General features: G+C 41.1%; 1 protein-coding gene across 1 annotated transcript in view; it reads right to left on the reverse strand.

Moving 5' to 3' along the window:
• LOC143925685 (dynein axonemal heavy chain 11-like) overlaps positions 1-23,206 on the reverse strand; it is a 701,866-nt gene that overhangs the window by 555,071 nt on the left and 123,589 nt on the right. The window contains exons 16-19 of the mRNA XM_077450147.1: positions 19,093-19,219; positions 11,171-11,317; positions 9,678-9,911; positions 6,491-6,622 (exon numbers count right to left, since the gene is read on the reverse strand). Of these exons, the coding sequence (XP_077306273.1) occupies positions 6,491-6,622; positions 9,678-9,911; positions 11,171-11,317; positions 19,093-19,219 (640 nt within the window). The remainder of the gene's footprint in view (positions 1-6,490; positions 6,623-9,677; positions 9,912-11,170; positions 11,318-19,092; positions 19,220-23,206) is intronic.

A 23,206-nucleotide genomic window follows, 5' to 3' on the forward strand; every position in this document is an offset into this window, starting at 1 on the left:
GCAGAAGAGCAAGTTGATTCCCTACCAAGAGATGGAGTACCTAGAGCTTGTTTTCAACACAAGCAAAGGGCAGGTCTTGCTACCCCATTGCAAGATAGCTGAGCTAGTAGCCTGTGTGAAAAACGTGATGGAGTCCTCGTCGCTGTCGGCGAGGGACTGTATGACGCTTCTTGGAATGTTTACCGCAGCAACCCCAGCTGTTCCCTGGGCAAGATTTCATACAAGGGCATTCCAAACGTAATTTCTGAACCAGTGGGATGGAGTATCACTCCACCAAAAAATATTCATACCAAGATGGATCCGCCAGGGCTTGTCGTGGTGGATAGTGCCAGGAACTCTGTCGCGGGGCATGCCTCTCGGCCCCGGAGATTGGATCCAAATAACCTTGGATGCCAGTCTCCGGGGCTGGGGTGCTCACTAGCTCGGCAGACGGGTTCAAGGCAAATGGAGCAGGATGGAGACCAGACACTCCAACCTTTTGGAGTTACAAGAAAGATACTTAGCCCCACTGGCATTCGAGAATTTGATTCAGGGAGCTCGGGTCAAGCTTATGTCCGACAACCGGACAGCGGTCGCTTATATAACCAATCAGGGAGGAACCAAGAGCCTGCCACTTCTGCAGTTGGCAACCGAGATATTCGCCTGGGCCAAGGCACATATGGAAGCCTTGACGGCAGCCTACATTTCGGGCAGTCAAAATTACATAGCAGACCATCTGAGTCTGGATTTTTCCAACAAAAACGAGTGGGCACTCAATAAGGACTATCTGAAAACAATCTTTTACAGGTATGGTACACCCTCGGTAGATCTGATGGCGACCCCAGAGAATGCACAGGTACCCCCAGTTTGTGTCAAGATTCCACTGCAACGAAGCGTTAGCTCAAGATGCCTTCTCAATCCCATGGGAATTTCCCCTAGTCTAGGTTTTTCCACCGGTACCACTGATAATGAAAACCTTATTAAAAATTGTGAGGGAGAACGTCCATGCAATTGCAATCCTACCCTTCTGGCCACGAAGGCCATGGTTCCCACTGCTCCTGCAGATGGCGGAAGTTCCCCCAATAAGGCTGCTGCTGAAGAGGGATCTTCTACAGCAGGACCAATGGTGTCACCCCAACCCAGGCAGATTGCAACTGACAGCATAGCTGTTGAATCAGCCAGACTGCAGTCTCAGGGCATCTCAGAGGAGCTACTCTCGACACTATTGAAGTCAAGAAGGGCCACAACTAATGCCACATACACCAGGATTTGGAGAAAATTTACAGAATTCACTTTACAACAAAATTTCTCCCCACTGTCCGCAAACATTGTGCAGGTGCTGGAGTTTTTACAGTCAGCTTTAAGTATGGGCTTAGCATACAACACCATAAAGGTGCAGGTGTCAGCCTTGTCTTGCTTCACAGGCCACAAATGGGCAGACGAGCCACTAATAAAGCAATTTCTTAGAGCGGCCATAAGAATAAGACCACCAAGGAAGTCCCTGTTCCCAGCTTGGGACTTGGGCACGGTGCTAAACGCTTTGCTCCAACATCCATTCGTGCCTGCGGAGACATGCCCACTATGGGTCCTGACAGTCAAGCTGATTTTCCTCACAGCCATAACGTCAGCAAGGAGAGTTTCAGAGCTGGCAGCTCTATCTTGCAAAGATTCCTTTTGCATCATTCTCCCAGACAAAGTGATCTTAAGGCCCTCGCCAGCCTTAACCCCTAAGGTGGTTTCCAAGTTCCATGTAAATTGGGAGGCGGTCCTACCCAGCTTCCCCCAACCGCCGAGAGAAGCGGAGGAACTAGATCTCAGACCATTGGACATGGTCAACTTATTTTCAACCTACGTAAACCGCTCTCTACAGATGCGCAAAATGGATACCTTGTTCGTCCTGCCATCAGGACCTAGAAGAGGAGAAGCGGCATCAGCTAGAACCATAGCTACCTGGATCACCAAGGGGAGAAGCCTCATATATGAGAAACAGGGGCTGACGCCTCCACAAGTTATTAGAGCTCATTCTACAAGAGGGGTGGCAGCCTCATGGGCAGCTTCTGCTAAAATATCGGTTGAAGACATATGCAGGACCGCTAGTTGGAGCTCCTGCGAAACCTTTGCAAGACATTACAGTTTAGATGTCACAGTGGCTAGTGCATCAAATTTTGGAAACGCAGTGGTGTCAGCACCCTTCCAAGCAAAATAAAATATTCACTAAATCAGTATTACCAGTTGTTTTTCAACTCTTTTTGTTATCCCACCCTATATCAGCTAAATCAAATCCCATTGTGTGCTGACGTGAGGCTGGCCAGGAAAACGGAAAATTGTTACCAATACTTACTGTAATTTTCCTTTCCTGGCCTGCCCTCACGTCAGCACAATCTTTTTCCCCTCCCTACAAGCCTGTCGTCCGCTAGTAATGGAACAAGGGCAGGGGAGGAGGGGCTCCCTTTTATCAGCTAAGAGAAGGTGGTAGTGACGTGAGGGCAGGCCAGGAAAGGAAAATTACAATAAGTATTGGTAACAATTTTCCGTTATACAGTTTTGGAATATATTATAATTTTTGGTAGTTTATCACGGTTTTTTACTATTATTATTATTATTATTATTCTCATCATTGTAAAGTAAGCACTTTAAAAGTATTTGTTGAAACTATTGTTAGGAGATAGCGCAGCATACTAATTTTCTATTTATATTGTTTTCACACAACTTTATGGGACATGATCAGTGCTAACAGCTGTCGATCATTATTACTCATCTAGTATATTTTGTTTTTAATATATTTTGTCACTTCTAAAAATAGGTAGCTCGCAAGATCCTCATAGTTTGTTTTAATAATACAGACACTGGATAGAAAAATGTATACTGTATATTGTCATCTGACATGAAGCTTCTTTCAGTTGCAAAAATTGATATTTTTGTTCCAGAGCCACCATTTAAATGTCACCACCTTTCCGATACAGTGTCACTTAGCATGGTTCAGTAGCAGACATTACTATATAATGTGGTTACTCTACAGCTCATTTCAGAGCTCTCTCCAGCTTGGCCCTTGTGTCATGGCAGCTAAGTTCTAAAATTATGACGGCATTTACAAGCTGCCAAGAAGGCATTTGTGGACTGCCAGCTCAAAATGTACTATACCAAACACTGATAATCCTTGATATTTCACAATAAAGGGCAAATTTTATCTCTCATTTACATGCTGGATTTTGAATTTATTAACACTGAAACAGTCTTCTCCTTTGTTAGTAGCAATGATCTGGATTATTAGATTTGCAGGTCTGGAAATTGCCTAAAAAAGTCAAGTGGTATAGAAAACAACTGACAATAGGTGAATTTAACATAACGTGCAATAATGTGACTGGCAAGCTAGTTTTAGAGAGGTGGGTGAGTTTGTCACTTTAAAGTATACTATAATTTTTAATGAAAACAGCATACTGTAAAAGAAATAATGTGGGAGGAGTAGGAACTGCTTTTTTTATTAGAAAGGTTCTAATAAAAAATCCCGTCCAATCCCACTCCAATTAACCTCTTCTCAGTCACAGCAAATATTGCTTTTTTGCCATGTGGAGATTAAAGTGATATTCACTTTGTATGTGATGTTTGTATTAACACAAAAATTGCACTTTTCATTTTCCTGGATACACATTTGGCTTTCTTTCAGTGCTATATTTCAAAATTGATTAACTTATTTTATAATTAGTATTTATATAAGAAATAATGTAAAAAATATTTTTAAACTTTTTTTTCTATAAAATTTTAACAGCTGTTTTTGCTGCTTAGCTGCAACTCTAAAATATCCAACAGTTTTTTCTGTTTAAAGAACCACCAAACACATGCAATTCCCTTTTTGTTTATTACTTGGATTCAAAGCTGGCATTCACATTTCAGTTCATTTTACATGAAAGCATATATGAAAAAATATGATTCTGCTAAGCACCTCCCATTTACAATTACAGATACTCAAATGCATACAAAAACGAATAGTTTCAGTTTATGCACCAACTATTATATTCAACCCCTTGCAACTTAATATGTACATTGTATTTTATTAATATGTTTTTTTAACAGCTGCAGTTTTTGAGTGTTTTTTTTTTATTATAAATACAACCTCCAAAAATACACTTCTGTATTCTGGATTGTCAATGGATTGTCAATGACCTTTTCTTGAATAAAAATAAAAGCTCAAAAAAAAACTTTTACAGTTTGCAGAGTTACCCCAACCCTGTGTTCATTCATTGTCAACAAAACAAATAAGCATCAAAAATGATATAATGAAAAGCATTTTTAACACATTACTTTACTAAATGATTGCTGGCCAATTAAAGTGCTCTGTAAATGGCAACTGCTCTGGTTGCTTCTTCGCAAATTAGCTTGGACTTCAGCTGTCAGAGTTGGAAGCACATGTAGTAGTGCACATCATATGAGATGTCGCGTTTAAAAAGAAAGTGCATGTTGTACTGCTAAGCATTTCAATTTCCCCTTCCTGACATACTTAGTAAGTTTCTGTATATGAAACCATACCACAGTGACATATATGCAGCTGAAGTTTGCCATCCAGTGTCCTGTGCGTTTCTGTTCACCTGTTCAGGTGTGATTCAGGTGCAAAAATTTCCCAACCCAAAAACGCACAGGACCATTTTGAAAACTGTACAGAACAACTGTACTGCAGACATGTGTGAACCGGCTCCACTGGTAGCTGGTCACACTCACCAGTTATGTGAATTGGATGTGGTTAAAAACCAATTCGCATATATGTGATCCCAGCCGGTTCAGGGCTTTGTGATGGATTGATTCTCTGGCTCTAGACTGCCACTAGACACAGGTTTCCAGTCATAAGTAGTAATGGAAAGATGGTCAACAGGTGGTTGTTTGGAGGGATAAAGGGGGCATTATCACTTTTCTCCATAGTAGAATATTAAGGGGTCCTTTGGACAATTTCTGTCCAATTCACTATTAGTCACAGCTAAATTACTTGCAGAGTAGGTTTTCCTTTATTCATTTATTTCTGGTTATGATGTAGCTCATAAATGTTTAAGTTAGGACACCATAGACCCCATAGAATATAAAGCTGTACAGTTAGTGTGTTAGTAAAAAGGATAGAGACCCTGAAATGAAATTTGCAAACTCAATTGAAATCAAAATCAAAGATTACTTTTATTTTAGCAGTGGAGAAACTTTCCCAAAACAGTTGTAAGAAAGTATGATTAACCGCTAGCTGACCAGCCACCACAGTTATACTGTGGCAGGTTGGCATGGCTGACCAAATTGCCGTAGCTGTACGTCGCTTCTTTTAGACATCACAGCTCACCGCATGTCTCTGGAGCCAATGTGTGTGCCTGGCAGATGCGATGACCGCCGGCCACCAGTGAGCGCTCGTGACAGAGCGAGAACCGGGACCTGTGTGTGTAAACACACAAATTCCGGTTCTTTCAGGGTCGAGGAGAGAGATTGTGTGTTCATAATAAGTATGAACACAGATCTCTCTCCTTCCCTAGTCAGTCCCATCCCCCCTACAGTTAGAATGCTTATTGTGATTTTTTTTTTTACCAAAAACATGACGAAGTATACATATTGGCCTAAATTGAGGAAAAATGTGTTTTTAAATTTGGGGATAGTTATTATAGCAAAAACTAAACAATATTGTGTTTTTTAGAATTGTCGATTTTTTTTTTTATAGCGCAAAAAATTAAAACCGCAGAGGTGATCAAATACTACCAAAATAAAGCTCTCCTTCTAGGGAAAAAAAGGACATAAATTTTGTTTGGGTACAGCGTCACACAACCACGCAATTGTCAGTTAAAGCGACACAGTGCCGTAACGCAAAAAATAGCCTCTTCCGCAAGGGGGCAAATCCTTCCAGGCTGAAGTGATTAAGGTTAGCTATAACAAAGTGAGGGTTATGCCGCTATATGGAAAAACCTTTCCAGGAGTGCATTTAAAGACTTGGATTCAATGTGAATGTCTGCTTGTACATGGGATAAAATTTGAGGAAAATGTAGCAGCCCAGAGGTCTTGAAACTCATTTTTGATCATAGAAGCAACCAATAGTTTAGCTATTATACAGCCATTAGTCTAAGACTGAAATTCCATTAAGCTCCTTGTAAAACGTGACAAATTATAAAATAATTTTATATGTAAGCAAATGAAGTAACTTGCTTTCCTTGTCTTAAGTTAAGAAAAGTATTTATTAACAGGAATTGTTTTCCAGAACAATATCACAGAAGCAAAAATGAATACAGCTGTCATGTTAAAAAGTTGCAAATCCAATTACTGGCATAATCCTTAAACATTTAGACAATTCTTTTTTTTCTGTGAAAATTTTCCAATTCTTGAAGTCATAAATATAATTGTCTAAATGTGAATGTAGGAATGTAACAAAAAAAATTACTCCATCAAAACATTCTGTCACTTTTACACATAGGCAGGGGCGAGCTTTTCAACAAATGAAATTATTCTTTATTTCATGCTTTTAAAAATGCATTAGGGTAATTGCTCTGCATTAAATTACCTTCTGTGCAATAAGCTTGGCTACCACATCTCTCGCATGAACATCAATTGTGCATATTGTCATGATCTTCTGACGCACCCCAGGGGTAAGTTCCCCTAACAGCATGTTTATAAGGGCATTCAGCTGAGCAATCTGCAAAATAATTATATTCAGATGAGATATTAAACTCAGTAGAATAAAATCTATCATGCATAAAGTGCTAAATGCATCTATGAAATGTATCGCGCCTTCGACAAGACATGCATTGTTGTTCCCATCAAAACAAACAACTTTTCAAAATTGTGCCATTAACTAGCGCATTTCACTTTAAGAAAAAAAAAGGAATTTAAGTATGCAAATAATTATACATACTTGGGGTTTTAGACCTGAGAACTTTTCTCTTACAACATTTAGGTCAAAGTGACTAATTTTCATCCATTTTCCCATGTTAAGGTATAGAGCGAAGGCTTTTAAAAATGGACGGTGTTTAAAAGTGATGCTGGATGTGGGATAATTTGCATTCTATTGCCCATAATCCCTTGCTGTGCTATGCAAATATATATTATTTGAGTCCATTAGTTGGAATATATCAATGGAGTGGAGCTATTGTACAATATTATGAAAGGGGTCTAGAGCCTATTTTATTTCATTTGTACTGCTGAGATGCCACTGGTGTTACTTTATGCAGTTAGCAGCCTAAAACTCCAAACTTCTGTTTTACCTGTTACTGAACATAAGTGCTATCATAGAGAACATGAAGATGATATTGTATATATTCCAAACATATTTGGATAAATGCTAAACCTATCTACATGTGTGCACTTCTACAATTTAAATGGTTTGAAAAAGTTAAGCAAACTTTTTCAGAGTAATAAAGTAAATCTAAAGTCTAAACTTTATTTTTTTTGTACATAAAATCAAAAGAGATTACCGGTCCAGGTTATGGTCCCGCATTCACATCATCCTTGCTCACTTAGGAGATGAAGTGTGCCAGTTCAGCAGAAGCAATTTGTAGAGGAAAGGAAAATGGATGGCCGCACTTCAATTTAACACCTTTATTGATATAATGTGATCCATACACCAACAGAGGCACAGGTACAGATGTAGATAGTTGACGCATTTCACACCGTTAGTGGTGCTTAATCATAGCTGTAGGACCATCGATCCCAATCTGTCTTTTATTCGTATAATCTACTGGTCACCTGACCAAACGTATCCTTTTCAGATTGTGTCCATGTACACATGGACATAAATGCGTAATTTAAAAATATGTGAAAATCTAAAAAAATATATGTACACATATACAGTATCTCACAAAGTGAGTACACCCCTCACATTTTGTAAATATTTTATTATTTCTTTTCATGTGACAACACGGATGAAATCACACTTTGCTACAATGTAATGTAGTGAGTGTACAGCTTGTATAACAGTGTGAATTTGATGTCCACTCAAAATAACTCAACACACAGCCATTAATGTCTAAACCGCTGGCAGCAAAAGTGAGTACACCCCTAAGTGAAAATGTTTAAATTGGGCCCAAAGTGTCAATATTTTCTGTGGCCTCCATTATTTTCCAGCACTGCCTTAACCCTCTTGGTCATGGAGTTCACCAGAGCTTCACAGGTTGCCACTGGAGTCCTCTTCCACTCCTCCATGACGACAGTACGGAGCTGGTGGATGTTAGAGACCTGGCGCTCTTCCACCTTCCGTTTGAGGATGCCCCACAGATGCTCAATAGAGGTATGCCTGGAAACATGCTTGGCCAAGTCCATCACCTTTACTCTCAGCTTCTTTAGCAAGGCAGTGGTCATCTTGGAGGTGTGTCTGTGGACATTATGTTGGAATAATGCCCTGCGGCACAGTCTCTGAACGGAGGGGATCATGCTCTGCTTTATTATGTCACAGTACATGTTGGCATTCATGGTTCCCTCAATGAACTGTAGCTCCCCAATGCCGACAACACTCATGCGGCTCCAGACCATGACACTCCCACCACCATGCTTGACTGTAGGAAAGACACACTTGTCTTTGCACTCCAGTCCTCACCTGGTTACTGCCACAAACAATTGACACTATCTGAACCACATAAGTTTATCTTGGTCTCATCAGACCACAGGACATGGTTCCAGTAATCCAGGTCCTTAGTCTTAGTCTTCAGCAAACTGTTTGCGGGCTTTCTTGTGCATCATCATTTGAAGAGACTTCCTTCCGGGATGACAGCCATGCAGACCAATTTGATGCAGTGTGCGGTGTATGGTCTGAGCACTGACAGGCTGACCCCCCCCACCTCTTCAACCTCTGCAGCAATGCTGGCAGCACTCATTCGTCTATTTCCTAAAGACAACCTCTGATATGACGCTGAGCATATGCACTCAACTTCTTTGGTCGACCATGGTGTGGCCTGTTCTGAGTGGAATCTGTCCTGTTCAACCTCTGTATGGTCTTGGCCACTGTGCTGCAGCTCAGTTTCAGGATCTACACAATCTTCTTATAGCCTAGGCCATCTTTATGTAGAGCAACAATTCTTTTTTTTAAGATCCTCAGAGAGTTCTTTGCCATGCGGTGCCATGTGGAAGTTCCAGTGACCAGTATGGGAGAGTAAAAGTGATAACACCATATTTAACACACCTGCTCCGCATTTACACCTGAGACCTTGTAACACTAACGGGCCACATTCATTCAGTAACTGTAACACGAGATTTCTGGTCACCAAAAGAAATAGAGAGTACATTTTCAGACAGCATTAATTCTTCATCACCCCATCCAAAATGAAAATGCAGAACAGGGGCCCCCAATGTTGGGGGCTAAATAAAATTTAGCCTCCTCTTCAGCTTCTACTCCTACACAAACCAATCAGAAGATCAATATTATAAATATTAGACATTAAGGTCCTTTCATAGGATGATTGCATAATTGAAGGGTGTGGCTAAAGCTACACTGGCAGATAATTTTAATTAGCAGTAAGAGCATGCCTAGGATTGGAAAGATCCTCAATGACAGAAAGGAGGATTTACAAATTTGTGGTGCCTGCAACTCAAGGCAAATTTTACTTTTAAGAAACTTTCATGTAACTAACAGGTTTGCTTTCAAGAAAAAAAAAAGTTTTAAACTCATTCAGCCTTGTCACAATGCACTGATTAAAGATAATAAAATATAGAATGTTATATAGAATATAATAATTTGTGGCTTTATATCTAATTATTACCTGTTTGCGGTTATAATCCTTCAGAGCATTCTCAAAGCCTTCTTCAAATCTTTCAAAGGCAATTTCCACATCGGTTGCCCACCAGATCTGGCTAGCAGTTAGGGCAACTTGGGCAGAGTAATCAAACAGCCATTGGTCCCTCAATTTATCCTCATACCCTGCTACAGCATCCATGATTTCCCGACGTACTGTTGATTTCATAGCTTCCTCCAAAAGCCCCAACCAACTCTCCGCCTACCACAAAGCAGGAAATTCTTATGTTAATTAAAATGTATTTCTAAACCACTATTTATTGGTAATTTTAATATATAATTTTAACTGAATCCAAAGCTGACATGTAAAAATGTACCAGATTACACAGACCATCTGTAAAACTTCCAAACTGAAGACACTCTTCTCCTTACAGCTCAAGAGCCACAGCTTTGTAGGAATACTTCTGTTGTGTGAATATTTGAGCTAAAGATATCTCTAAAAATAATTGTGAATAAGTAAAGTATTCTCACTACATATGACTTATGTTCTAACAAGAGATTAGACCGTTGTGATATGCACGTACATTATATTATGTTTGGAGTTATTGGGAGGTTTGTAGCAAATGATGGATATGCTGGTATATACACAAAAAAGTCTCCAAAATCTGTCAAAATGACCAGAGAAAATGGATATATTTCACTACATGTAATGGGGTGCATTTACTAAACATAGTTGGTGGATTTACTAAATATAACTTAGTGGATTTATTAAAGGCACATAGACTGAGGACTTTGCAAATGCAGTTACTCCAGAGCTTGGTAAATGACTTCCATCATTCAATAATATGCTAGCAAAAATGCATTTTTTTTTATTTTCCTTGCATGTGATTGGGTATTTTTTGTAAAGTGAAGCTTTACCTCATTTACTAAGCTCTAGGGCAACATGCAAATTGCACAGCCTATTTGCCTTAAAGTAGAACTATAGGCACAACTTTCTTTTTTTGGTGCATTTTGGATAGAGTAAGAGGATTATAACTCATGTCAGGTTTTTTTTGCCATCTGAGTCCCATTGGACGATTTCCCCTCTATTACTTTTCTGGGGATAACCCAAAATTTTGTATTTTCTTTTACTTTCAACGATAATAGTAAACAGGACAACTATAGAGAGGGTAAATCTACCTAATGGGGGCACAGATAGTAATAAAAACCTGATAGGTGTTCTAATCCACCTTCACTCTATCCAAAATGTTTTCCTTTAGTTATAATTGAATCAAAATGTAATTACCACATGCATTTAATTATTTATTTTATTTCTGTGAATTGACTTTAATCCCTTTTCATGTAGTATTTACTGACAGTTTTGTGCGTTTTGCGATAAATACCGCAACTGTATGGTGAATTGGCAAAATGTGTCTGGACATCTAAATAACACATGCAAGATACTTTTTTGAATGGGGCTTGTTGCCTTTTATATGAAATCCTCTTTTACAGCTGATGCAGATATTATATGCATAGGCTTACCTGGCCTTCACACGGACATGGGTTGGTAAAATAAACAAACTCTTGCTCTTTGCTGTACATCCCTATAGCAATCTTACATTCTCCATTTTCATCATCAAATCTCAAATCAGCAATGTTGTCAAACAGCTTCAGAAAGTGTCGAATCACCTGTTAAAATATGTTTGAAAATATACACTGATGGTTCTTATTTTAAAATACTTTAATTCATAATAATAAAGAGGGAATATGTACTAATGATTATTATTATGAAAGGAAAAGTACAGTGCATATCCAGTGAGCATATATTTAAGGTATTATTGTATTCTTTACCTCAATGTAATTTTTTGTGCGACTTTTCCGATTGTTAGGGGCTCTCTCTTTTTTTTCCCTGTTATTTTGTTAAATGTAGAGATTTTAAGATTATCTGCTACAGGAAGCTTAGATTAGACTATACATATGCTGGCCATACACAGCTTGATTTTCAAGTGATTCCTGCTAAAATAGCCTAAATTTGAGCAATGGGATGTCCTGCAGAGTGGAAATTTCTTGGCCAAACAACGAATGCAGTCAAACAGATGCAGTCACTGTTCAGGTATTCAGACAGCCATAGGAGCAGAGACTGTAAGAATCCAAAAGCCGGCAGAAGAGATTTCTCTATCCACACTGTTTAGTGTCTATTGATTTCTTATTTAGCCTCTGACCGCAAATGAGAGAAATCTTAAAATGTGTGGCTACATTAAGCTGTTTACTAGCTTAAAGTGTCAATAAACTCACATCACATGCCAGTACATGTTGTATCACATGCAGTTGATCCCGCTGCTCACTGCCCTTCCCTCCTTGTCTGTGTCCCCGTTGCAGCCTGAGATTGTGTGGACCAGATGTTGCCACATCTACTGAACATGCTCTAGTTTCAGTTCCCTTCTAAGCCATTCATTTTCATCTCTTTATTATCTGTGCAGATCACATGACTATAGAGTTCAACATGTGGGTGTATACACAGGGATAAATGACAGCCCACTCCCTCCCTCCTCCTTCATACCCACTAAACAGCTCTATACTATAGCAGCAAAATAGGTGTAAAAAAGGACTGTGATTGGCATAACCTCCCCCTAGATAGCCCACACCACACTTTAGCACGAAAATAAATTTGAGCTCAAAAACATGATGGTTTAAGCATTTATTTGATATTATTTATCAAATTGTGTGTTTAGTAATACTTTAAGTCTCATCTTCAGGCTAAAGGCATTTCTTCCAGATCTATGCAGTAAATCCAGAAAAAAAGCAATTCCAGCACTTTGCAGCTGTACTCTCTCCTTGTGTCCTCCACTCCTGGGATTACCATTCTCATATCTTCCCACTCTAGCTTTCTGCAGGTACACAGCTGTGCTCTCTGCATTTGGTATGTACAGCATAGTTAAGCTGGGCATACACAGTTCATTTTCTTCATTCAGCTAGCAGGAAAGCCCAAAAGCACCCCTCCCCCGTTGAGGGCATGTGGTCTGCTATGGTTCAGGAGAGGGGGTGCTCACTCCCCCCCCCCCCCACTTTCCTGACCTGCAGGGCTGAATGCTTGGATTGGATAAGGGCCTGGTATAAATTTTGTGGGGGACCCCACGCCATTTTTATTTTTTTACATTTTGGCATGGGATTTCCCTTAAAACCCATACTAGACCCGAAAAGGCCTGGTATAGATTGGGGGGGGGGGGGGCCACGTTGTTTTTGTTTTTCTGATTTTTTTATTGCTGGCATTCTTTTGTTTACATTTCAGCTGTCAGTGGGGAAGCCCACTGACAGCTGATGAGTTATCGGTTTTTAAGGACGTGGTGCCTGGCTTCCCGGCCCGCTCCTTAACAACCATCTATTCTTCCCACAGTATTTAAATCGGTCAATCATTTTTCCACTGATCCAAATTTGAAATTCGTTAGAAACGTTATAAATGAAACAAAATTAAATGAAACTAAACTAAACGAATTCCGAAACAAATCAACCTAACAAAATAAGTAACGTAACAAATCTATCCAAAACCAAATTAAACTAAACAAATTTGCGCATGTCTAATAATCATTCAATCACCAACAGTATTAGCGAAAGAGAGCCATACTCTCCACACTTTATCAAACTTCCATGCCACCAAACATGGTGCTGACATTTTCTTCCACTTTAATATAATTTGTTTTCTGGCATAAAATAATAACAATGTGAGGAGAGTACATCTAGCTTTAATAGTGGCAAGAAAGTCAACTAAACTTAATAGACAGATTTCTATAGAGAGAGGAGAGGAAATGCTGGTAACTAAAGAGATAGAGGTCAAAATCTGTTTCCAAAAGGGTCTAATAGCTGGACAATCCCAAAATGCATGCATTAAATCTGCAGCTGGAGTGGAACAGCGCCAGCAAAGAGAGGACTGATTCCAGAAAATCTTAACCAGTCTGGCTGGTGTGAAATAGACCCTGTGCAAAAATTTTAACTGTATTAAACTGTCCCTGGTAGAGACTAATCTGGTAAAAGGGGCCTCTCAAACATCCTCCCACTCCTCCTGATCCAAGCTAGGGGCCACTGCTTGTCAAACCATTTTACAATGCAGTATCGATACAGCATTTTCTGGAAATGGTGGACAATGATTTGGCCAGTGACTCATCCCAGATCAATAATTCCATATCCCTAGCTTCTAGGGCATGGGTGCTCAATCCAGCTCTCCAGCTGTATCAGAACTATAAGTCCCATGAGGCATTACAAGCATGACACCCAAAGGCAGAGGCATGATGGGACTTGTAGTTCCTCAACAGCCGGAGGGCCACAGATTGAGCACCCATGTTCTAGGGTATGTGGCCAGTGCCAAATTGGGACTGAAAAGCGTGTCATAGTTATAAAGATCTAAAGAAGTGAGTGTTAGGTAGTTGATAAAGCACTCAAATAATCAAAGTTCCTCTGGAAACCTTGGGACACAATATGCTGCAGCGTCTTAATACCATATTTTGTCCAGACTACCGGGTAGGGTATAGGTAGTACTGTATTAAATTTGGGCTTTTCCACAGCGGTGATTGAGGGGAAAACCAGGAATAAACCTTGGATGTACATCCATGAACCACGCCCCATGCTTTTAGTACAGAGCGCATAGAAAAGTAGACCAGCAGGGGAGTATTTTAAAAAAAACTAGGTACCACCAGACCCCCCTCCTAGCAGAGCTGCTGCAAAATGACCATCCTACCATGCTATAAAAATGACAATAGGAGACCATCAAAAGATTTACAGATTGTTTTGGGAATCCATACTGGGGAGTTCCTAAGTATATGTAAGAATAAAGGTAAAATCTTCATATTTATCAGATTGATTTTTTTCCAATTAGTGAGACTGGGAGATTCTTCCAAGAATTTAACCGATTTTTAAGAATGGTAAGGAGCATAAAGACATTTAGTCTGTCACTGAATTTGTTACAACCAAGCCTAGGTATTTAATCTGTTACTGTTTCACAGACATTTTGCACAAATCACTCTGCTTATGCAGAAAAGGAGCTAAAAAATATGATTTTTAATACAGCTTAGCTGTAAAATCCTTTTCTTGGAGTACATCGCGAGACACAAAGCAGCCATAGTAATTACACTGTGGGTTATACGCTACCTATAGGTGAATGGACACTGGCACGCCCAAAAGACAGGAAATCCCCCTCTATATAACCCCTCCCATACAGGAAGTACCTCAGTTGTGTAGCAAAGCAATGTATATCCCAGCAAGAGGGGAGGGACCTCTGTGTCCCATACGTACTCCAAGAAAAGTATTTTATAGGTAAGCTGTATTAAAAATCCTATTTTCTTTATCGTACATCACAGGACACAGAACAGCCATAGTAATTACTATGTGGGATGTCCCAAAGCAATGCCCCTGAGGGGAGGAAGACACGTATCAATATGGGACATATGGGATAAAGAAGAGAAAGGAGGAACAATATATTAGTTGCTCCAGCAGTGGGTGTAAGGGAAAGCATGTGGGCCCTGTGAAGACCTTAAAGAACCAAAAGAAGAAAAGGGGGCCTCAGCCACCTCCATTGGGGGCAACTTGTAACTAGAATGGACCAACTTTTTAAGAGATTGGACTAGCAGTTTTTGGGATTGCAAAGTTGAGAAGGACTCCTCTGAAACTGCATCCACAGAAGGAGTCTGCCCTTCTTCCTGGTCACCCAATGGCACCTCAATGTCAACTGCCAAAACTGGAAGGTCAGGAGGGGGAGAAGGGGACCTTTCACATTTTGACACTATCATGTTGGCTATTTTTCCCTTCAAACTAGCTAATGCTGAAGCCAAATCGTCCTTGGTGACGTATGCAGAAGCTGAAATGTTGGATGTAGCCATTATGCCTGACAACCTCAATGGTTCAGACAGGCCAGTTGTCAGTCTTCCTGAACCCAGCACTATGTGTATTATGCATTCCTGTGCCCAGCACTCTGTTTATTATGCATTTCTGAACCCAGCACTCTGTATATTATGTATTTCTGTGCCCAGCGCACTGTGTATTATGTACTCCTGTGCCCAGTGTTCTGTGTATTATGCAGTCCTGTGCCCAGCGCTCTGTGTATTATGGAGCTCTGTCTATTATGCGGTCCTGTACCCAGCACTCTGTGTGTTATGCACTCCTGGTTTTATTTAACAATGCCCCTTTAAAACCCTCCCACTGTGAAATTTGGCCACACCCACGCTATGATGTGGCATGCTCCCTCATATGCATTCCTGTGACCAGGGCTCTGTTTATTATGCAGTCCTGTGCACAGCGCTCTGTGTATGATGTATTCCTGTGACCAGCTCTCTGTGTATTATGCAGTCCTGTGCCCAGCGATCTGTGGATTATGCAGGCCTGTGCCCAGCGCTCTGTGGATTATGTATTCCTGTGCACAGCGCTCTGTGTATTATTTATTCCTGTGCCTAGTGCTCTGTGTATTATTTATTCCTGTGCCTAGTGCTCTGTGTATTATTTATTCCTGTGCCTAGTGCTCTGTGTATTATTTATTCCTGTGGCCTGTGGCCTGTGCTCTGTGTATTATGTATTTCTGAACCCAGCACTCTGTGTATTATGTATTCCTGTGCCAAGCGCTCTGTGTATTATGTATTCCTGTGCCCAGCGCTCTGTGTATTATGTAGTCCTGTGCCCAGCGCTCTGTGTATTATGCAGTCCTGTGTTCAGCGCTCTGTGTATTATGCAGCTCTGTGTATTATGCAGTCCTGTACCCAGCACTCTGTGTGTTATGCACTCCTGGTTTTATTTAACAATACCCCTTTAAGACCCTCCCACTCTGAAATTTGGCCACACCCACCCTATGATGTGGCATGCTCCCTTGTATGTATTCCTGTGACCAGGGCTCTGTTTATTATGCAGTCCTGTGCCCAGCGCTCTGTGTATGATGTATTCCTGTGCCCAGCGCTCTGTGGATTATGCAGGCCTGTGCCCAGCGCTCTGTGTATTATGTGTTCCTGTGCACAGCGCTCTGTGTATTATTTATTCCTGTGCCCAGCGCTCTGTGTATTATTTATTCCTGTGGCCTGCGCTCTGTGTATTATGTAGCCCTGTGCCCAGTGCTCTGTGTATTATGTATTCCTGTGACCAGCGCTCTGTGTATTATGTAGTCCTGTGCCCAGCGCTCTGTGTATTATGCAGTCCTGTGTCCAGTGCTCTATGGATTATGCAGGCCTGTGCCCAGCGTTCTGTGTATTATTTATTTCTGTGCCCAGCGCTCTGTATATTATGTATTTCTGTGACCAGCGCTCTGTGTATTATGTAGTCCTGTGCCCAGCACGCTGTGTATTATGCAGTCCTGTGCCCAGCACTATGTGCATTATGTAGTCTTGTGCCCAGCACTATGTGTATTTTGTAGTCCTGTGCCCAGCACTATGTGTATTATGCAGCTCTGTGTATTATGCAGTCCTGAACCCAGCCTCTGTGTATTAGGTAGTCCTGTGCCAAGCACTCTGTGTATTATGCAGTCCTGAACCCAGCACTCTGTGGATTATGCAGGCCTGTGACAAGCGCTCTGTGGATTTTTGTATTCCTGTGCCCAGCGCTCTGTGTATTATTTATTCCTGTGCCCAGCGCTCTGTGTATTATTTATTCATGTGCCCAGCGCTCTGTGTATTATGTATTCCTGTAACCAGCGCTCTGTGTATTATGTAGTCCTGTGCCCAGTGCTGTGTATTATGCAGTCCTGTGTTCAGCACTCTGTGTTTTATGCAGCTCTGTGTATTATGCAGTCCTGTAGCCAGCACTCTGTGTGTTATGCACTCCTGGTTTTATTTAACAGTGCCCCTTTAAGACCCTCCCACTGTGAAATTTGACAACACCCACCCTATGATGTGGCATGCTCCCACGTATGTATTCCTGTGACCAGGGCTCTGTTTATTATGCAGTCTTGTCACCAGCGCTCTGTGTATTATGTAGTCCTGTGCCCAGTGCTCTGCGTATTATGCAGTCCTGTGCCCAGCTCTCTGTGGATTATGCAGGCCTGTGCCCAGCGCTCTGTGTATTATGTATTCCTGTGCACAGTGCTCTGTGTATTATTTATTCCTGTGCCCAGCGCTCTGTGTATTATTTATTCCTGTGGCCTGCGCTCTGTGTATTATGTAGCCCTGTGCCCAGTGCTCTGTGTATTATGTATTCCTGTGACCAGCGCTCTGTGTATTATGTAGTCCTGTGCCCAGTGCTCTGTGTATTATGCAGTCCTGTGCCCAGCACTCTATGGATTATGCAGGCCTGTGCCCAGCGATCTGTGTATTATTTATTTCTGTGCCCAGAGCTTTGTGTATTATGTATTTCTGTGACTAGCGCTCTGTGTATTATGTAGTCCTGTGCCCAGCGCTCTGTGTATTATGCAGTCCTATGCCCAGCACTTTGTGTATTGTGTAGCCTGTGCCCAGCACCCTGTGTATTATGTAGTCCTGTCTCCAGCACGCTGTGTATTATGCAGTCCTGTGCCCAGCGCTATGTGTATTGTGTAGTCCTGTGCCCAGCACTGTGTATTTTGTAGTCCTGTGCCCAGCACTATGTGTATTATGCAGCTCTGTGTATTATGCAGTCCTGAACCCAGCGCTCTATGTATTATGTAGTCCTGTGCCCAGCACTCTGTGTATTAGGTAGTCCTGTGCCAAGCACTTTGTGTATTATGCAGTCCTGGACCCAGCACTCTGTGGATTATGCAGGCCTGTGACCAGCGCTCTGTGGATTTTAGTATTCCTGTGCCCAACACTCTGTGTATTATTTATTCCGGTGCCCAGCGCTCTGTGTATTATTTATTCCTGTGCCTGCCACTCTATGTATTATGTATTCCTGTGACCAGCGCTCTGTATATTATGTAGTCCTGTGCCCAGTGCTCTGTGTATTATGCAGCTTTGTGTATTATGCAGTCCTGTACCCTGCACTCTGTGTGTTATGCATTCCTGGTTTTATTTAACAATACCCCTTTAAGACCTTCCCACTGTGCAATTTGGCCACGATGTGGCATGCTCCTTCATAGGAAAGGGGGGGGCAGGAAGTTCCTGCACCTATCCTCTGAGAAATAAAGCCCTGGGCCCAGCTGTCCAAAAAGAACAGGCCACGCACAGAAAGCAATGGGACAACGGGGAAAGATTTCCCCTGGCCTGACCGTCCCTGAATTCTGCACACACTGCTGCCAGATGGTGGGATTAATAACAGGCGCTGGGTGGGCAGTCCTAATGGAAGCCTGGTATTCTGCTTCCATAGTGTTGTACTAGCCCTGCGTCGCTGCACCCATGATGCTTTTAATATGGCCTTGAGTACAGGCGTTCACCTTAATGGCCATTGTTCTATGTTAGATATTTGCCTGTATGTGATAATCCTATTAGCTCTGCTTGATATATCAAGAAAAAAATGCAAAAAATTATAATATAGTCTGCCAGAGACAAATATTTTCACAAGATGTATCCCATCACATGCTTATCACTTACTTGTTTAGGCTGAGTTCCTTTGGAAATGATTTCCAATAAATCAGTTGAAGAAACAAAATAAAATCTAGGGAATGTCAAACGTTTTGATTCCAAGTAGTCAGCCAATGATTTTTCACAAAGTGTGAGCCTGTAATGAAAATTAAAACAAACTAATATAGAGGACTATAAACCAACATTGGAACAACAATGGGGAGCTTCCACAGCCCTGGTCCAAAACTTTAAAGGGGTTGTAAACCCTCGTGTTTTTTCACCTTAACCACTTGCCGACCAGCCGCCGCAGTTGTACTGCTGCAGAATGACGTTATGCAAAGTCGCTTTGCCCTGTGGCCACTAGGGGTGGCTGACTGACCCACTACTGCCGGTAAGTGGGTCCACCCTATCTGGTAAGAGTACCCATCCACATCCTTTTAACAGAAGATCTTCCTGTTTCAACAAGTCTCACAGCCAGACTCAGGGCCACTGATAGAAATCATGGTGCAACGTACAGCCTACCTGATGGGGCCCCCTTCAGCCCCCCAGTCCCTCCTTCAGCCCCACCCCTGGTCCCACCCCTCTACAGAGAGGCTAGGGTATACATAAAGGCTAAATTGTGGGTGTGGCTATATGTACCACACGGAGCTGGAAAATGGACCTGGTTTAACCACTTAAGCCCTGGACCATTTTGCTGGCCAAAGACCAGAGCACATTTTGCGATTCGCCACTGCGTCGCTTTAACTGACAATTGCGCGGTCGTGCGACATGGCTCCCAAACAAAATTTATGTCCTTTTTTTCCCACAAGTAGAGCTTTCTTGGTGATATTAATCACCTCTGGGGCTTTTATTTTTTGCGCTATAAACAAAAATAAAGTGACAATTTTGAAAAAAGCATTGTTTTTTACTTTTTGCTATAACAAATATCCCCCAAAAATATATTTAAAAAAAAAAAATTCCTCAGTTTAGGCCGATAAGTATTCTTCTACATATTTTCGGTAAAAAAAATATCTCAATAAGTGTTTTTTTGATTGGTTTGCGCAAAAGTTATAGCGTCTACAAAATAAGGGTTTGTTTTATGGCATTTTTATTAATAATTTTTTTTTTTACCAGTAATTTTGGTGATCTGCGATTTTTATTGTGACTGCGACATTATGGCAGACACTTCTGACAATTTTGACACATTTTTGGGACCATTGTTATTTTTACAGCAATCAGTGCTATAAAATTGCACTGATTACTGTAAAAATAACACTGGCAGTGAAGGGGTTACCCACTAGGGGGCTAGGGAGGGGTTAAGTGTGTCCCGGGGAGTGATTCTAACTGTTAAGGGCTTGGCTATGAATTACGCTTCACTGATCTCTGCTCCCGATCACAGGGAGCTATGATCAGTGACAGTGTCACTAGGCAGAATGGGGAGATGCTTGTTTACATTAGCATCTCCCTGTTCTTCAGCTCCATGAGACGATCGTGGGTATCGAGTCCGCGGGACCTGCGATCCTACTCTTGGGGCTCGCGGCAGGATCACACACGTGACCACATGGCGGCAAATTCAAAGGGACGTACCTTTACGCCCATTTGCCCAGCCTTGCCATTCTGCTGATGTATATATATATATATATACATGCGGCGGTCAGCAAGTGGTTAAATTACACTTAATTCTTGGGCATGTGGTTAGAGTCTAATGCCCTGTACACACAGTCGGAAATTCCAATGGAAAAGGTCCAATCGGATAATATTGTCGGAAAATCCAATCCTGTGTGGGCTCTATTGGACTCTATTGAGAGCAGGATCTAAGACTTTTTCCGATCGTTTGTAGAGAATTCCGACGGACAAAGTGTCACACATGCTCAGATCAAATTACGAGACCAAAGCTATTGGCTACTAGCCTCTACGTAGTCCCATTGTACACAATGAACGTCACCACGTTCTGAACGATCGGATTGTCCGACAACTTTGTCCGACCGTGTGTATGCAACACACGTTTCGGACAAAATCCGTCTGAAAAAATCCAACGGATTTTGTGGTCGGAATGTCCGACTGTGTGTACAAGGCATAAGATGGCTGTGTGTAGGATGCAGATGATGCTGTGCTGCATTCAAAACTGCACTGCCCAATTTGTCACAGTCAAACAGTTCTACATGAAAAAGAAAATGGCATTTATGTCAGCTAAGCCCACTTATTTTCTAAACTTTTAATGAGAAGTAATATTATGTTTAAGGGCCGGTTCACACCATGCCTGCATCTGAATTGTGAAGTAATATGCTGTGGATTCCTGTGTAATTCAAGCTGCATGCAACATGCACTGCTTTTGCAATCTGCAGCAGGTGTCAATAAAAAGTTAATGTGATCTGGTTGCAGTGCATGTTAAAAAGTAGTGCATACACTCCTTTGGTGCATTGCAATTTTAGCCCATTCAAAATGAATGAGGTTGAAATTGCACAGACCCACATGTGAATTGCACAGGAACGCACAGTGCATTCCTGTGTGATTCAGCTCCAGGCATGGTGTGATCCAGTGATATAAAAATTTAGACTTTACATTGCAGTTAATGTGACTGGACTAACTTGAAGTCCCCCGAGAATCCAGATCCGCTGCCACCATAATACAGCTCATGTGTGCGCAGTGCACACCAGAAGAACCTGTGAGCGATCATACTCGAAGCTAGCCACACCCCCTCCCGTTCACTCAAACTACAGTATCTCACAATCAGGCTCCGCCTCTCTGCGATGTTTAGACCGGAATGAGTGCTCACTGAGAGCAGCTGAACAGCTGCTGAGGGAGGAGCGGAGGAGGGGGAGTTGGAGAAAGGCTTTTTTTTCTGTAATCTGCTCAGATTGCTTGGGCCCCCCCTGGTGACGGGCCGGGTACAACAGGGCCAGTTGTACTGGCTTATCAGCGGCCCTGGCCAGACTTTTATTGTTTGCACCATAATCCATTCTATTGAGGACTCTCGAGGAACTTGAAGCCACATATTAGATGGACACATTTCTTTAGAAGTTCCTTTATTTTATGTATTTTGATTTGAAGCTCACATTCACTGATTTATCCTGTTCACACATGTGAATATTGGACTTGCACTTTGCATGTTTATAACACGTGTTTATATGTTTTCACATATTTATCATTTCAGTTTATTGCTGTCATATTGTTCTATTTAGCGCTACACTGTGTTTTTTCACTTTTTGTAACATCAGCTAGCTGAAATGTAGCATTAGATTTGAATTAGAATATCACAAAAGCTTATCCTAAATCTATTAAGTACTCGTTTTCAGTAACTTCTGTAACATTTATTTAAACATAATTATTGTGTGATCTTTATTTCTATTACTGGCTTGATGTACCATGTTTGTATGACCACATGTAAGATTATACTAATCTGCAGGGTCTCCCTCTAGTGGCCACCTGTATATCAAACAGTGCAATCAGCCTGTTTTCTGAACAACAACAAAAATGATCATATCAGCCAAGTACGTTTTTTTTTTTACGTTGTCAGAGCATCATCTATAGAAGTGCACTGAGATTAGAATAGCTGCAAACATAGTAACCACACTGCACTGTTACTGAGAAAGCACAGCAAGTTTGAACAAAAAAAACAAATATTGTTTTATGCAACATGCACACAAAGATATAATAAAAGCTTTTACAAATCTTAACACATTGGTGGGATTCTTTACATAAAGCAAAACAAAATTACATATTTTTTTAAAACATGCAAGTCAGTGGAAGCCTTTAAATATACACCAAATATCTTCTATATTGAAGGAATGTGACCTGAACTTCGCTGGATATTAATTTGCATCCTCAAAGCAGATGAAAACCTTAACTAATTTGCCTTTAATATCAGACCAAACAGGTAATGACCCATAAATCTCAGCGCTGGGCAGAAATTGGTTACACGAAGTCTCATTTGTTGCAAGATAAATTGCAATCATTTGTTGTCATTTAATTAAACAGTTACCTTTTTATACATATATTCATCCTCATATGCACTTAAAATGAGGGTATTATTCATGATTTTGGTGGGCTTCAGCTTAAATCAAACAACTCTAATGTATACTTTCAATAAAATGTATTAAACAGAAATAAAGCTGATGATTCCTATGTGGAATTACACATATTTCAATTACAACTACTAATATGA

The sequence above is a fragment of the Lithobates pipiens genome, unplaced genomic scaffold, assembly GCF_037356315.1.
Source record: "Lithobates pipiens isolate NorthernLeopardFrog02 unplaced genomic scaffold, aLitPip1_a1.2 Scaffold_22, whole genome shotgun sequence".
Taxonomy (NCBI): Eukaryota; Metazoa; Chordata; class Amphibia; order Anura; family Ranidae; genus Lithobates; species Lithobates pipiens.